The following is a 17,170-nucleotide window of genomic DNA, read 5'->3' on the forward strand; positions in this document are numbered from 1 at the left end:
GACGATCACTGGAATTGGGAACCGCTGGGCTACATTATGTGTCAATAACCAGAGAGAAAACTTTAAAAGTTTTACAATACCAGGAAGGAAGACCGGGTTGTTGATGTTTGTCTGCCATTCTAGCTCTGTCTGCACAGTGTACGTGAATGCGCTAATGACGTATTCTGTGTGCGCGAACAGGGTACACAGGGGTATGCAGATACATACGTTGACAGGCAGGTAGGAAAGCTATTTAAAACACTCGTATAGAATGTTTTGATTGGACGTACATTTCTTGGTCCTAAACCTTCCACAGAATATATAAATACATTTAAACCACTTAACTTGATGATTGTTATCGGGATGTGAAGAGACTTTCGATCAGTATAGCAAAAGTCAATCACCTATTGCACCTTTAAATTTTGCAATTAATCCGCGAATCACATGCGTGCCAAGCCTCGGGTCTTGGTCTGTAAAGATCACAGATCAACTATGATCCGTTTAACCACTGGTATTGGTGCATGTATTCGTACTTTTTCAAAAACACACCCACAGGTTTCAACACAACATGCAAAAGGCTCAGAGGTGTCAAGGCTGTTTAAATGGTTGCTTTTGAAGGGGTTGAATTTATCTTAAGAAAGATCGCTCCACAAATGACAAGCGCGCAGCTTTTTTTTAGAGGCCAAAAACAGGAAGGATAAATTTGTGTGTGGTTTTTTTGGTAGCTACATATTGAGGTCTTAAGTGTGAAAGGAAACAGGATGATGTGGCAGCAATTCAGAACATGAGCTTCACATATTCGGAAAGTAATGTTGCTGATAATTGACAATGCAAAACCACCATACGTGGTTTCTAAAGATCTGCAAAATTCTTCCTTTAATGCATGTCTAGAGAACATTATAAGACTAATGGCTTAAAAAGTACTAGATCACATTTCCTTTGTTGTACAGTTTGAACCATCACTCATTTCTATAGCAAAAATAAAATACTTGGTAAAAGCTTCATTGGCAGGAGGACAGAAAAATATTGAGACTTACTCCCTGAAGGACCTGGAAGCTGTCCCCACATTGCTGAAGATCCTGATCAGGGTCCACTCCAACTCTGAAAGAGAGAGAAACTGCACATCAGTCTGCCTGTGTGCATTTGTGATATGAGCTTTTAACCCAGTACCTATGCAGCCAAATACATCACGACCTTTTAGCAAAGCCCACAAACGGCAGCAGCAAGATGAGCAGGCGAAATTGACTCAAGCAGAGCTATACTGATCATGTCACAATCTCATTTCACAAAACATGCCTACTGCAGCAAGGCAACGTTTCCACTGAGAAGTTGTTACTCAGCTAGTCACAGGCTTAAACATCTAGTTTTTGACATCATCTCATTAAAATAAAACAACCCAAAAATGGCATGTAAAAACAAAATCAACAAAGGATGAACAAAATATTGAAAATATATCTGATATATTAAATACATGGTAGGAATGTACATAATATAGAATACACAAGTATAAATGCACTTCATAACTGATGCTACTTAAACTTTTAAGTCGAATGTAGTATAAAATACTGACCATTTTGGTGTTATTTGGTGTTATTTTTAAGGTCAAATAAAATATCAATATTAGATGAAAAAAACATTTAAGTATTAAATTTACTAAAACTGAAATAAACTAAGTTAAAGCTGAAATATATTTAAAAACTAATAAAAACACAAAAACAAAAAATTACTAAAACTAAATATAAATTGAAAACATGTATAAAGCAGCTATGATCCTCTGCTTCAGCCACGCTGCACAGATGCGCTGTTTTCATTCAAATTAAAGTGAAAATACACATAGAAAACATATACTTGTGTCGCAGCTGACAAAGAAGAGCGTACGCTGCTTGCGTTCAGTGGATTTGTTCTCCAAAATGGTGCTACGATGATGCAGAGAGATACAGAGGAGACGAATTGTTGAATAAAGTCGTTATTTTTGTCTTCTTTGCGTACGAAAAGTATTCTCGTCGATTCATAACATTATGGTTGAACCACTGATGGCAGATGGACTATTCTGACAATGCTTTTCATACTTTTCTGGACCTTGGCAGTGTAATTTACTTTGCAGTTAATGGGACAGACACAAGCCTCCCGATTTTCATCCAAAATATCTTAAAATGTGTTCTCGAAGACGATCCAAGCTTTAACAGGTTTGGAATGACATTAATGACAAAATTTTCATTTTGGGGTGGAGTATCCCTGTTGATCCCCGAAGATGAACAAAGGTCTTAAGGTTTGGAACGACATGAGGGTGAGTAATTAATGACAGAATTTAAGTTTTTGAGTAAACTATCCCTTTAATATCAGATCATCCCTGTTTGCTTTATGCCAAAACTGCCTTTTCCTATGTAAGTGAATGGTCCTTGGCCAGAATAAACAAATGTAAAGTGGAACAAACTTGTGTTGAGAGCCAGACATGTTCTCCAAGGGAACTACACTGCGACCAAAATGGTTGCATATGCAACCTTTTGAAATGACATTGCGACCCTAATTTTTTTGAGGTCGCAAATGTATCACTGATTATTTTTGTACCTACCTTATGTTTTAGGCAATATGCTATGATTTACTATGAGCATTTATTAAAACAGAAATGTGTATTTTAAAAATAAGTTTTATAACGTGCTCTGAGCATTCAACACATCAGCCCTGCGATGCGGGAAAGCTGAACTGAACAGCTGGTTACTCCCGCGCTGTGTTCGGTGCGCACGAGAGAGCCACGTCTCACGGACAGCAACACTGAACCGAGCTCTCCTTCAGGACGTTCGCGTCCTCCTGCACCTGAACGAACAAATACAAATCGCAGTTTAAACAAACAGAAAAGGATGCGAAAGAGCTCAATTCAGCACGGCGATGCTCAGGTGTTCAGGGCGCAAGTAGAGACGCATCTCAAAGTCTTCTTGCTTTACTAAATATGTCAAAATACCTGTCTTGGAAAGTGTGTTCGAAAAAGTCTGTGGTTATGTGTTAAGTGAAAGTAAAGAGTTGGAAAGAAATCAGATGTGTATCCTTATAATGGATGCACTGTCTCTTAAAGTGACCGCGCCTAATTTACTAGCTCTGCTGTCGGTGTCTTTAATGTTAATCCAAAAAAATAAATCACTCACTCACTGTAAATCAGAGTTTAACTCTGAGTTCTTGTCATATTTTATTACCAATTTGTAAACTATAGCAAATAAACTGTGATAATGTGAGAAATGTTGAAGGTGTCTGAATACATTTTGGTTTGACTGTGTATTTTATTTTACAGTGAAGACTATGCAGTGCTATTTTAAATTAGTTTCTGGTAGGGCTGTGAATCTTTGGGAAGGCAGTGATGCGATTCGATTCAAGATTCATAGGTTTTCGATTCGATTCAAGAACGATTTTTGCAAATTTAGAACGATTCAATTCCATTCGATTCACAATTAAATTAGATTCGATTTGATTATAACGAATTGATTCTGCATTTTAAGTGCATTCACAGGATTATTTAAATGTTTCCCCTAAAATCTTTAAATGCTTAGTCAGGGGGCAAATTACAGCAGCCTTTATGGTTAGAGAACCATACGGGAAAAAAAAAACAAAAAACACTTTTGTCCATTGTTAAATGCTAGTTTCATGATGCGAAATGGCATACGTAAAAATTTTTGTAATGCAAGATTTAAAAAAAGAGCTTAAAGAGTATTATGTATAGGCTAACATTTTGTCACACCAGGGGCATAGCCATCATTTCAGAAGTGACAGAAATATCAAATACAATAATTTTATGTATGTAGCCTATGTATTTTCATAATTATTCTAATTTTTATTTTTACAAGGAATTTTCTTTTTTTTTTATTACTTTTAATTAGCTGTAAGAAATCAAATACACTACTGGACAATAATCAATCATTTGTAATCAATATTTTTCTAATGGCAATTTTATGATTGTTTTCTATACTAGGCTACATTTAATTAGCAATTATTTTAATTTTCTGAACAGAATAAGGTAGAATATATACTTTATAGTTTATGTTCAGTAATTATGTCACTTATAACTGCATCATTCAAAAAAAATTATTTATTGTGGTTTTTTTTTAAGTTTCATCAGTTCATTCTGCTTTTATTCAGTTTAGCTGCAGATAAAGGCTGGCACGTCTATGAGAGTGAGATCACTTCTCTTTTTGTGTGTGAAAACTACTTTATCTCATTTTCACAAAATGAAATGCTATAGTAGGCTAGCTATTTAACTTTTCCTCTCCATCAGCGAATGATGATCCTGAAAGAAAATGCACCAGATGTCTGTTTGCTAAAGCTACAAACGCTAGTTTCATGCATCTAATTTTCAGATAAACCTTGTGCTCTTATTTCAAGGTCGTCATTAATGCTGTGATTATTTTAACAGTTTCCTTCGTACATTCAGTTCATCCGCATTGTTTAAACATATTTATCATTCAATGAAACTGTGCATATGATTTAGACATTTACATTTCTGCTCCGTCCATGGAATAAATACAGTTTTCGACTGCTCAGGTAACGATGTCGGTAAGATTCTGAGAGCCATTGACAAACTACAGAAAAGTAAAGCTACTTCACTTTAGTATTACTGTGACAGTCTCAGGCGGTAAACAGTGGAGCGCGTGAAGGACAGATTAGAGGCACGATTCACGAACACTGTTCAATGTCTCCATTAATTTGTGCTTGTAATAACTTAATGTGTATATATTTTGAAAGTATAAGAATCGCTATAGAAATCACGATTCATTCGATTCTTAGCATTTTGAATCGATTACTGTTCGAGATCGGCGATTCATGATTCAAAAATCATGTTTCAAGATCGATGCATATGCAAACGAGTGAATCGTTAGACCCCTAGTTTCTGGACACCTACAAACTTAAAAAAAGGAAACATTGTGTAAATGGCATAAATAAATAAATATAACGAACATACAGTAAATATTAAACCATTTCAAACAGGGCCCACTGTACAACCTGCACCAGGGGCCCTCTAACCCCAGCTACGGCCCTGGGTTAAGGTACCAAGACGGATCAATGCACTCTGTGTACTGTAAGAAATAAAACAAGAAAGCATGTGGTTTAAAAGATGGCAAGTAAAATAAAAAGCACATCTGTATGCAATACAGTTTCATTAATGTTCATTATTATCCAGAGCAGCTTACTATAAAAAAAATTGTGCGACCAAATTATGTTAGTAAAAAGTTAGTAGCGCAATTGCCACCAGTGGAAAAGGTTAGTGTAGTTTCCTGTCTCCCATTCGCTTGACTGGCTGAAATACGAGGAGAACCCAGCAGACCTTTAGAGCTCAGAGGGTGAGACTTTGCTGAGATAAGTGATACACTAGTGAACTTTCACTCTGGCCTTTAAGTACATTTACTGATCTTTGATCCTTTGGCTCGTCTTTCATTCTCCCTCTCAATTAGAACAGTGGATATGATGCGGCCGCTGGCTTTTGAACCACAAGGATCAACAGAGACTTCATTGTGAAGTCAGACAGAGCTTGAGGGTTAGCAGATGCTCAGGCGTTCTGAGCCTCTAGTGCAGCCCATGTGGACAAGTGCCAATGAAAACAGAAAGAGCGGACTTATTATCTGTCTTTGCAATGACAAGCAATTAAAACTTCACTGAACATCTTATCTTTTTATAGTCAGCAAGGAATATTTGTCTCCCAAAACGTGAGTTAACATAAAAACAGTTAACATACTTCTGCCAATACCAGTGTTTCATTTCTAGGTGCCAGACTGGGTGTCTTTACAAGCTGCTGTTGTTTCTATCACGTCTAGAGGAGAACTGTCTGTAAAACAAAAAAGAGAGTTTTCCTCCCCAGTGGTTTATAGAAAGGGTGCCCAAGTTGCCCAAACAGGACTTACAGCTCTGGGTTACAGATCAGGGAAAGATTTGCAATTGAAATTACACTGGAAACAGTGGAGAAGGAAGGAGCTGAACTTTGTTGAAGGAATGTTTGAAGCTAAAAATCTGTATTTATTTATTTATTTATTTATTTGTGCTAAAGACTTGACAGTTGAAAAGGAATAAAATGGAGGGGCTCAGAGAAAGAACAGCAAGAGACAAAACAAAACAGGAAATGTAATACAAAGAAATCAAAGAATATCTTAAAGTTAAGTAATACAAACATAAGGCTAATGCAGCTGGAGGGTGGGCTTCATTTAATGGCCACACGGAGGTCAGAGGAGCCAGTTCCAGGACAAAGCAGTTCTCACTGTCAGCCTGTGTGTGAGTTTGCTAATGTACTAGAGCCAAGCAAGCCAAGGACAGCAGATTGTTTTGAATGCAGGTTTAAGAAGAAGCTTATTCATTTCAAAAGACTAATCTTTCTTTTGATGCCTTGGTATTACTCAGCTGCAGTCTTAAGCCAGAAGGATGTCGAGTCTATTCCAGTGAGCTTTGTGTCCAGATTTCCTTTAGCACCCCAATGTGAAAACAGGAGTGACAGCACACACACACATTCTTCAAAGTGACTCCCACCAGTTCTAATAACAAATATTTGAGTGTGCAAAGGAAGTTAACGGCTTATAAAGGGGTGCTGTAATGATTTATAGTGAGTAGAAAAAGAGAAGAAGATTTTTGCAGGAGTACAATCGATAGCAGCACTGAAGGATTAGAAATTAAATGAAATTAAATGAAAATAATAAAGCAGAAAATAGATTAGATTAGACTAGACTAGAATGTTTGCATTGAAATTCCAGTCACCATTTTTGTTTTCCAGCCTGAAAAAAATAAAAAAAAAATTAAACAGTACTAGTGTATAAACCCTTTGTTTGTGGAGAGACTCTTGTGAAGAAAAACAAACAAAAGCTACAAATAGAAAATATACATTTGTGCCATCTGTAACCAAATTAAAAAAAAAATTCTAATAAGAATTTCTAGATATTTGCATATATTTTCAGCCCAGTGTCCAAAATAGTTGATTTGAGACATGAATTTTTATTTCTCTACAGGATAGGAACAGGAGCAGAACAGATTTGCAGGAATACCACTGTAGAAATAGGTGTACAATAGGGATATGTGCTTAATTAAAGCAGAAGCCCAGACATCACAGTGTCAAACGCCAACGCAAATGACTGCTTCTAAAGTGCATTTACCAGGTGAAGTCAAAAGGTCACCACCACCTGTACAAGAGTTCAAAGTCCATCATCACCTGATGTAATTCCACAGTCTCTGCAGCAGACGTCACTCCGACCCAGAGCACGACTTAGAACTCTTGAGACCAGCCCTGAAAACATCAAACATCCTAATAGCTTCTACTGAGAAAAGACTCTCTGAATGCAAAGATTGGTCTTTGTGTCTATGTATTGGTATTTGTGTTTCTCGGTACACAACTACATATGAAAGCACATGAAGAAATTAATTTACAAAAGAGTGATATAATGGTTAAATGCTCCTCCTAGGCATTTGCCGAACAGAGACAGAAGTCAAGTTATGTAGGTCAAACGACATTTAAACTCTTTCTGTAAAACATACCCATTTCCTTTCTGATTCATGAAGTATGTTTGGGGCTTCACATTCCAGCTCTGAATTGGCTCTCTGTGTATACTGAGCTCAATGTTTAGAGAGCAAGCAGAACCTCCCGGGACTGTTCTAGAAAAGGCAGAACTGGCCAGCACAGAGGAAATGAGCTAAACCAGTGCTGAAGAGAATCGTCTGGCTTAGGTCTTGAGCAACAGACAGCCTCCAACCACTATCAGGCCATTTCCAAACTCTACATAAGCTTTTTTAAGTTTTCATACAGCAGTTTGTTAAAATAAAAATAACATTAAATATTACATGTAAATAATATAAATCAAAATAAAATTAATAAAATAATTATACAAAAAATAAATAAAACATTTGCATTAATTCAATTAAATGTTAAATTAAAAAAATAAATAATTAAAACTGAAATATTAAAATAAAATCAATAGTAAAGTAATGCAATGGTCAAATGAATACTTTTATGAAAAAACATCATTAAATGTGGATGTGAAAGTAGCCATGCTTTGCATTCTGATGTGTTTTTTTTTTTTTTCAGCACTCAGACACTACATTGATAAATGCCTAAAGTACACCATCGATTCCAGTTTCAAAAGGGAGCTATGCAAAAGCCTCTCTGTAATCTCAGGTGACCTGGTCGGCTTGAATAAAAGCAGTGGCACCCCATATGTGTCTTTATGGAAGCGTATGGGTAGAAAAATTCTATTTGGAATGTAATATGCAAAATGACAATGCAATATGTAAAATGACAATGCATTTCTGTATTTACATTTACATTTTCCAATACATTTGTGCCATGTTTGGTGCAAAATGAAAATTAAAATTAAATTACATAATTTTCATTTGCCATTTCATACACTAGTTTTAATATGTAAAATGAATACTAATTTTAACGCTTTATAAGTTGCAAAATTAAAATTAAAATGTATTACAGAAATGATTAGATATGTATAACATGTTCAAGCAAAAACTGTGGCAAAATTATCATTCACATTCTATTTTTCTTAAATGCATTAACACTCACAGTCAAGACACTTACGATTGCATTTTCATTCAGTGTCCCGCAATGAATGTAGAAAACTTCAATGTGCACATTGAAAATGCATTCCGAGCCGATCACGTGTCCGCCCCCTCCCGCCATGTCAATCACTGCGTGAACAAGGCGGGGCTTGCAGAAGGTCAAGAGACTCAAGACTCAAGAAGATTCAAGTGAGAGAACATGGACAAGACAGTTGGTCCATGTACGTCATAGGTTTATATCTATTAAAAGTGGAAATAAAAATCAATAATATACTGAACAGTTTCATGTCTGTAACATTTCTCATATTTTAAGTCAGAAAGCACCAGGTATGTGTTTGTGACATTAATAAATAATTGTGAAAATTAATATAGTTAAATTTCTGAAATAAATTAGTAATATTAGTTTTATTACATACTAAATTGAATGATGTTTCTCTTTTTAGTCTTCTTTGTTGGGCTTGAGAAATCCCACATATATTTACCGTATTTTCCGGACTATAAAATTAATTTGACATGAACCAAGAGAAATTAACCAAGAGAAAACATTACCGTCTACAGCCGCGAGAGGGCGCTCTATGCTGCTCAGTGCTCCTGTAGCCTACCCCAGAGCGCCCTCTCGCGGCTGTAGACGGTAATGTTTTATCTTGCTTCTGAATAAATGCGACTAAGTCCAGTGCGACTTATATATGTTTTTTTCCTCGTCATGACGTATTTTTGGACTGATGCAACATATACTTAAGTGTGACTTATAGTCCGAAAAATACGGTAACATTAATATTATTATTTATTATGAGAGTAATTGACACAGACTTTCCACTTCACTGTTATCCGAGGAGACAGAACTATTTGCACTGTTTTTATCAGTGGGACAATATTAATACAATACTATAACCTAGAAATAATTTAAAGGGGTCACTTGCAAGTTGCAGCAGCACAAATTATTTGCCCAGCTACATCTGATTAAAATATTATGCTAATTAACAGTGAGCGGTGGTTTCAGACATTACAGTGCTTCACTCGCACTGACTCTTATTCTGCTTGAAATAATGGAAAGACCGAGCTGTAGGTGGAGCGATTCGACCAATCAGATGAAAGCAGCATTTCAGCTCCACCCACAAGTGCGAATGAAATACTGAAGCCATAAACCGAAATGATCAAAACGTACACGCATAGATATATACCCATGACGTACACGGACCAACTGTCTTGTCCATGTTCTCTCACTTGAATCTTCTTGAGTCTTGAGTCTCTTGACCTTCTGCAAGCCCCGCCTTGTTCACGCAGTGATTGACATGGCGGGAGGGGGCGGACACGTGATCGACTCGGAATGCATTTTCAATGTGCACATTGAATTTTGCTACATTCATTGCGGGACATTGAATGAAAATGCAATCGTAAGTGTCTTGACTGTGAGTGTTAATGCAATTAAGAAAAATAGAATTTGAATGATAATTTTGCCACAGTTTTTGCTTGAACATGTTATATACATCTAATCATTTCTGTAATACATTTTAATTTTAATTTTGCAACTTATAAAGCGTTAAAATTAGTATTCATTTTACATATTAAAACTAGTGTATGAAATGGCAAATGAAAATTATGTAATTTAATTTTAATTTTGCACCAAACGTTGCACAAATGTATTGGAAAATGTAAATGTAAATACAGAAATGCATTGCCATTTTACATATTGCATTGTCATTATGCATATTACATTCCAAATTGAATATTGCTACCCATATGCTTCCATAGTCTTTGAGCTAAACGTGAGCCTATTCTTTCATCCACACTTAAGTACAGTAGCTTTGCTCATTTTGTTTTCAGCAAGTTATCTGATTGCTTATTTTAATTGCACATTGATTAGTCTGCAGTTGCCCAAAGCAGGAGACAACCACAGTCGAGTTAAGAATAGTGTGTACGTGTGAGTATTGGAAAGCAGCCCTCACTCAACATGGAAAAATGAAGCGTGAGCCAGTCTAGGGGTCAACTGTAGTGCATTTCTGGAAATGCAAACCCTTTGGAGAGAATAAGAGAGAATAACCTCTATCAAATTTAGCTGAAAAGTAAAACAACAGGCCAGCGGTGGAATCCCTAAATGCTCAGGAAGCACAGCTGGCAGAAAAATCACTACTGTTAATACACTAATGCACCATGTGACCAAAGGATTGTTACTCTTGCTTTGCAGAATTTAAAATAAGAGAAACTCAAAATGTCTCTTTAATCCACCTGTTTAATTGTCTTACTATTGTTCTACATGCAAAATTCATGAAACTAAAGTTGCTATGCTCTTACACAAAGTGAAAATTATTTGATCCTTTGTACTGTCACTTTGTAAAAATTTTCAGTTGTGTTGTATTGTCATTTAACATGAAGCAACAACATACATTTGCCACTCAACCTGTGCTAATTAACAATTAATTCAACTATACTGCTGTAGAGCAACCGCCCTCACTGCATACAAAGGGAAATTAAAGGCCCTTCAGAAAGAAATCAATATTAGCATCCATTACATTTTTGCACTGCAGAAACTCTTAAATCCCAGCTTTGCATATGGTGCATATATATATATGGATATATATATATATATATATCACTGTTAGTATGTGGAATTTTTTACCCATTCACATAACATCAGTGAAGTCGGATTGCAATTTACATGAAAAGTACTTTTTTTTTTCAAGGGCAGTAATGCACAGCTCTGATAGTTACCTTTTCTTTTTTGATGCTACATTATAACTTTGCTTATTGTTCTACTGTGATGTGAAAAGCAACACACACTAAAATGCTGATATTGTGCTTTTTTAAATATTGGTTTACTGGTATGCCACAAAAACCTAGTCATTCTGATGTGGCAAAAACACAAATAGGGATTTATAATGTAGAGTATATGGTCTACTTTTCAAATTTTTGGCAATTATTGCCATGTACTTTAGGTAAAGTATCCCCTATTGGTGTCCCAATCAGTTATTTTACAGTATTTATTAATATTTTCAAATGCTTTCAATTTTATATTTTAAGCTTTCATTTTAATTTTAAAGGGAAAATAAGTAACTTTTTATATGCCCTCAATGGTGTACAAATACCTATGCCAATGTTTAAACTAATCCTCGTAAATGAAGAATTTATTATCTTTATATACATGGGACGGGTAGGTCGACGGAGGCTTCCATGTAGTTCCACCATCTTGCAAAACTATAATAGTAGAGAGGGACAAAAAGTACTAAGCCAACACGTTTTCAGTCAGAGCCAGAAACGCAGGTGCAGAGCAGTGAGAGGCGCTTGAAACTGCACCGGCAAGTTTAAAAGTCTGGATTGCATTCTTATTATGGACCATACATATGCTGCGCCACAGGAGAAGAAAACATCGTCGCCAAAACGAAGTGCTATTAGAAGACATCCTGTCAAAGCTTTTTGGTACATATCGCCTACCGTAGATGCAACGCGCATTTGAAAAAGCGAGGCGCTGGAGAGCAAAATTAGTTTGAATGCAAAATACAATTTCACCACTAGATGGGAGTAATTCCTACTTACAGTCCCTTTAAGTTTTATATTTATACATATATTTATATTTTAAATACATTTTTATTTTAGTTTTAGTAATAATAATATTTAACTTATTTCGGTTAATTGCCAGGGCATCCAATATTTAAATGTTATTTCAGTTTTATTTCAATTATTAAAAGTGATTCTATAACACTATATCTATCTATATCACTATAGTTTTAGTTAACAATAACAACACTGGTTGCAATGCAAAAAAACAACAACAACCATTCAATCATGTTCTGGTAGCATGAAGGTGTGTATATGACAGAATTTAAATATTAGGCAGGACTATCTATTTAAAGAAATCCTACTATGAAAAATTCCTCATGCATTTGACCTGTTATCTTCATGGCTGCTCGGCATTCAGTGCACATGCAAAACTCTACATATGTTAGTACATTATGAACATGATGCAAAAAAAAGCCTCAATTAAGAGTGTTACGTAGCAGCAGGAGACTCGAGACAATTAGTGTTATGAACGCAATCTATTCTTACTCCTATCCGGTCTTAATTCCAGTCAGCCGACATAAAGCCAGTCATTAGCTCTCAAAGCCATTTAGTTGGTGTTTGAAAAAAAATGGAAACCCATATCGCCCTGATTTGTTGGCATTATCGGACAAAAGCAACTCATTTACAGAAATACTGTTGTTAACGCTGCTCAGATTCTTGCCCTTGTTTTATTCACCCCATTGTGGTTACACTACACATATCTGCGACTCATTGAGTGCACAGCAGTTTTGCAGATAATAACCTGACCTTCTCAATCTCATTCTACAGCAGCTGTCATCAGCATTGCTCCTCAATAATCCTCTTTATTCTGACAAACTAGCAGCACTTATTAATGGTGCCGTATCAGCCAGCCCCTGCTGAGGACGGCCAGACAAACACTGGCTCTTGGCCACATAAACAACCCCAGTTCCTTTCCCATCTGCTTTTGAGTGGTTCGTTTTCTGAGAACATTTCACCTCAGAACAAACCAAAAGGGAAGAGCGCACAGTTGACAAACAAACAACGTGTGAATACAGCCACCATCTAAAATGCCTATAAAACCCTCTATGATGCCACAAGATGGTTATAAGCGATATTACTAAGGAAAATCAATTGCAACCTTATTTGTCAAAATCTGTTTGATTAATAAAATGAATAACATGTTTATGGTGAGCTTTTCTGCCACCTGCTGGACAGACTGTGGAAGTCTTCTCTCGAAGTTGACTGAGTCCATCCAACATTCAAACATGCGTCACATAAAACCCTATTAACTGGTTAAAAGGTAGTTCCCTTACTTCATATGCTGACAAAGTGTATTATATCTAATCGTGCATTTTACCATGATGGTGTTTTGTGTTTATGACACTGTGTGTGTCTTCTACATTAGTATTTACTTGAGGAAAAGCTATTTAGTATTAACTCAATTTCATCATGTACTTTGTCAGTATATGTTTAAAGTACAATTCAGATGTTACTAGCAGTGTGGCTTAATTTAGCAGAAAAGGACTGCTTGATTTACTGGTTTAAAATGTAATTTTCTTCGTAAATTACAGTTTTAAATTAAAATGTAAAGATTATTCTGGCAACCACAGTTGGCATTTTTTTCTGTAAGGACAGCGTAGGCTTTACCATCCTGTATGCAAACACAAAGGGCCAGATTTACTAAACAAAGCAAATTAACATTAGAGTGCATTTCCATTAAAGCGCTGATGTGATGTGGAAAATTATGCACGTGATTTACCAACATTAAAACGCACATTAAAGAACACAGACGCAGCCAGATCATTTCCACTATGACCTGCTCAATCTACCAAGAGCAGCGCAAATTACTGACTGCTTTAAAACATGCTTTTTTGGGGCATTAAATAATGCCGCAAATACCAGTAATTTGGCGAGCGCAAACTTAAGTAAATCGTGTTGCGTTATTCATTTGAATACTCTCCTCCTATAAATTTTGCATCTGGAAAGGGAAACTCCTACAAATGCATATTCAAGCTGTTTGTAAATCTGACCCTGAATTCTTAAATGTTCCTGCACAAAGATTCTAGAACTTCTTGTGAATGAAACATTTTCCAAAATCCCTCTCACTCTTAAAAACGGGTCAGATGGGACACCGATCAAGTCTCTTGAACTCTGACCTGATATGTAGCCAGGACAGCATTGGTGTAGTGCCTCCTCCAAACACCCAAACTGTGAAGAACACAATGAGCAGGGTTGTTGTGAACATCATCTGTCGTGCGTATGTAGCCGTGTCACGGATAGCCAGAGCGAATGCCATTGCCCCTCGCAGCCCTGCAGAGCACAAACACACACACAGCAGTCACGATAGATTTTACTAAGAATGACAGCCCTGCTACAAATAGAATGGAAGTGCACTTAAGCAGGCAAACAGCCATCACACTCGATCAGTTGTGTTTTAGGGGCTCTGCACTTTGCTGCCCTTTTAGCTGGGTGCTGTTGCTGGTCTGGAGGGAGCTGCTCCACTTCAAGAGCTGTTATTAGAGATGTTCTGATTCTGATGCCTCATTTCACTCTTAATTTAGATCTCGAGAAGCTTCAACAGGCTGCTGAAATCTACAGAGAGTTCAAATCAAAGAGTCTGACACTAAAGGATGCTACAAAACTGATTGCACTGATTTATATTCCACTTCACTGTATTTATTAAATGGTTCTGTATTTTTAATGTCATGCAAGCATCAGAGAAGAGGAAGTAACCTGCAAACATCATCATGTGCTGAAAGTTTCCCCTGATTTTGTGTCTTCGGCCCAGGTTAATCAGGAAAGACAAAGGATAGATGTTCAAGGCCCGGCCGATAAAGATGGCTATCTAGTAGTCAAAATGTTAAAGAAAATTTTTCTCACATATGGCATATTAAGTTAATCGAAATTTAGACCTGCACTACTGTCCAAAACATTAACATTTGGTAGGATGCATTAACATTTTAATCATTTTAATCACTGACACTGAAGACTGGAGTAATAGTCATCATATGAATACATTTGAAAATATATTAAAATAAAAAAAGCGGTTCTTATAAATTGTTATAATATTTCACAATATTAATGTTTGTACTGTATTTTTCATCAGATAAAAGCATTTTAAAAAATTGTATCGACTTCCAATGTTTAAACGTTATTGTAAATTATGCTGCTTAAAAAATGATTGTTAAAAGTTTCAAATACAATGTTTACCTCATGTTCATAACACAGATTCAGCTACTATACCACATATAATAATAATAATACAACAGAATACTAACTTGCAATTCCTTCAAAACCTATACATAACGCCTCCTAGTGGTCTTTTTTTTTTTTTTTTTAATCAAGATGATAAATTAAAGCCATGAACTTTTCCAGATGTTTTTGACCATTTAAAAAGATTTGGCTCGCAGGTACATCTTCTCTAAAATGCTGTCAAGCTCTTACTATCTGACCGCGGGTGAATGCTAGGGGTTAATGCACATTACCAGCTCCTCGTGTACAAGCTGCTATGTGAAACTTTTGATTTCAGCTGAAAGACAAGGATACAAAGGCTCCAAGTATGAAAATGGGACTGAAGACGTGATTCTGAAAGGTGAAGAGCGCCAGGCCCATGTATGAGAAGATGAAGTTCTCTGCTAGGAAGTGCAGCACCTCAAACAACTGCAACAGCAAAGAAACATGTCACAAGTGAAGCTGTATGCATCTGACATCAGCACATTTGGTCAACAAAACAGCTGAAACAACATTTACAAAAGCAAAATGACACGTTTTCAAAAATCCTAAGTCCTAAGTGTAATAGAAATCCATGCTCCACTTCTGTATACTCTGCAATGACTTTTGTAATGCGTGTTAGATCTAAAGCTGAGACCAATATCTTCAATTCCTGTGACTATATAACTTCTAACCCTTCTCTCTATAGACAGGAGCTTTGATCATAGCGAGACCGACCCCCTGGAGAGAAATCCAGTGTCACAGGGGTGTCATAATTACTGTATGCACCCCACTTGACTTCATCACACATTGCACTGCTCTGACGAAACCACAGGGGTGCTGGGAATCCACTAAGCACTATCACTCGACTTGTGTCCCCCCTGCATCAAAGCATCTTCTGAAGAAGAATATGCAGGTCTCCCATCCCCCCTTGTTTTCTTCTACATACTTTTACTTTTTCAGCTTCGACACAGTCCAGCTGCTCTAAAAGCAACTAAAAGTCATACGGTTAACACGTTTTTCTTAAAAAAAAAAAAAAAAAAAAAAAAAAAAAAAGTCCAAATATTTTACCTGTTTAGTGCGTTTGGTGGATTCCTCGGAGAGATTGTTGTAGGTATAATGGGCCTGTGTGATTCCACAAAACAGCACAGCGACAACACCTAAAATAGTAAAGGATATCAGCATCACGTGTGCCTTTTTTCTTTCAAGTGGGGGATGGGATGCAATTTCAGTACAGGTGACTAATGAAACAACCAGAGGATAAGTGCAAATGAATGAACACATTTACATATCAAAGATGTTATCATCCAGCAACACGGCCTGCCCAGGAACAGCAATACAGAGGAAGTTTTACGTTTTTGAATTTTATTTGCATAATTGTATGCAAAGGATTTCGCATGAACATGACTGAAAATTTTGTCATGCTAATAAAGCACATTAAACCTGAACAGATGATTTTCTAAACACCAGGAAATGATAGTATTATTGCAGCTGATATTTAACTATAGCAGGAAATCTTGTGCTGTTCATAGAAGGGGAAGCAGCTGCAGCTTCATATTATACTTTATTATATCATAGTTTGACCTCTGGTTTTCCCAGCAGATTATTATCCACTATGCTTTTATTACCAACCCACACAAAACACCCACCTGTGAATCCACAAGCTTCAGCCAGTAGAAAAGTACTCCAAGACATGAGGAAGAACAGCGCTGTCTCCAGCAGAGGGAAACAGTGCAGCTTGGTGAATTTTGTCACGTGGATAAAGTTAAGAATTTAAACCACATATCTAATTAAATAATCAGACAGTTTAGTGTATTGGGTGTCACATGATTCCACATGAATTAGATTTTTGTACGTTTAAGAATACTCTAACTGTGACTTTTGATTAAAAAATGAATGTACAAACAATGTATGTACAAACTGTATTAGCTAGCTACTCTTG

General features: G+C 36.4%; 1 protein-coding gene across 4 annotated transcripts in view; it reads right to left on the reverse strand.

Annotated features, from left to right (window-relative positions):
- The window catches only part of LOC132161089 (sodium/hydrogen exchanger 7-like), a 53,254-nt gene that overhangs the window by 15,520 nt on the left and 20,564 nt on the right, over positions 1–17,170 (reverse strand). For 3 of the 4 annotated variants that reach the window (XM_059570894.1, XM_059570896.1, XM_059570897.1), the window contains exons 8-13: positions 16,878–16,983; positions 16,300–16,388; positions 15,565–15,678; positions 14,752–14,863; positions 14,175–14,328; positions 1,017–1,080 (exon numbers count right to left, since the gene is read on the reverse strand). In XM_059570894.1, the coding sequence (XP_059426877.1) occupies positions 1,017–1,080; positions 14,175–14,328; positions 14,752–14,863; positions 15,565–15,678; positions 16,300–16,388; positions 16,878–16,983 (639 nt within the window). The remainder of the gene's footprint in view (positions 1–1,016; positions 1,081–14,174; positions 14,329–14,751; positions 14,864–15,564; positions 15,679–16,299; positions 16,389–16,877; positions 16,984–17,170) is intronic. The other variant, XM_059570895.1, reaches the window with a different exon arrangement.

The sequence above is a fragment of the Carassius carassius genome, chromosome 17, assembly GCF_963082965.1.
Source record: "Carassius carassius chromosome 17, fCarCar2.1, whole genome shotgun sequence".
In the NCBI taxonomy this organism is placed as follows: domain Eukaryota; kingdom Metazoa; phylum Chordata; class Actinopteri; order Cypriniformes; family Cyprinidae; genus Carassius; species Carassius carassius.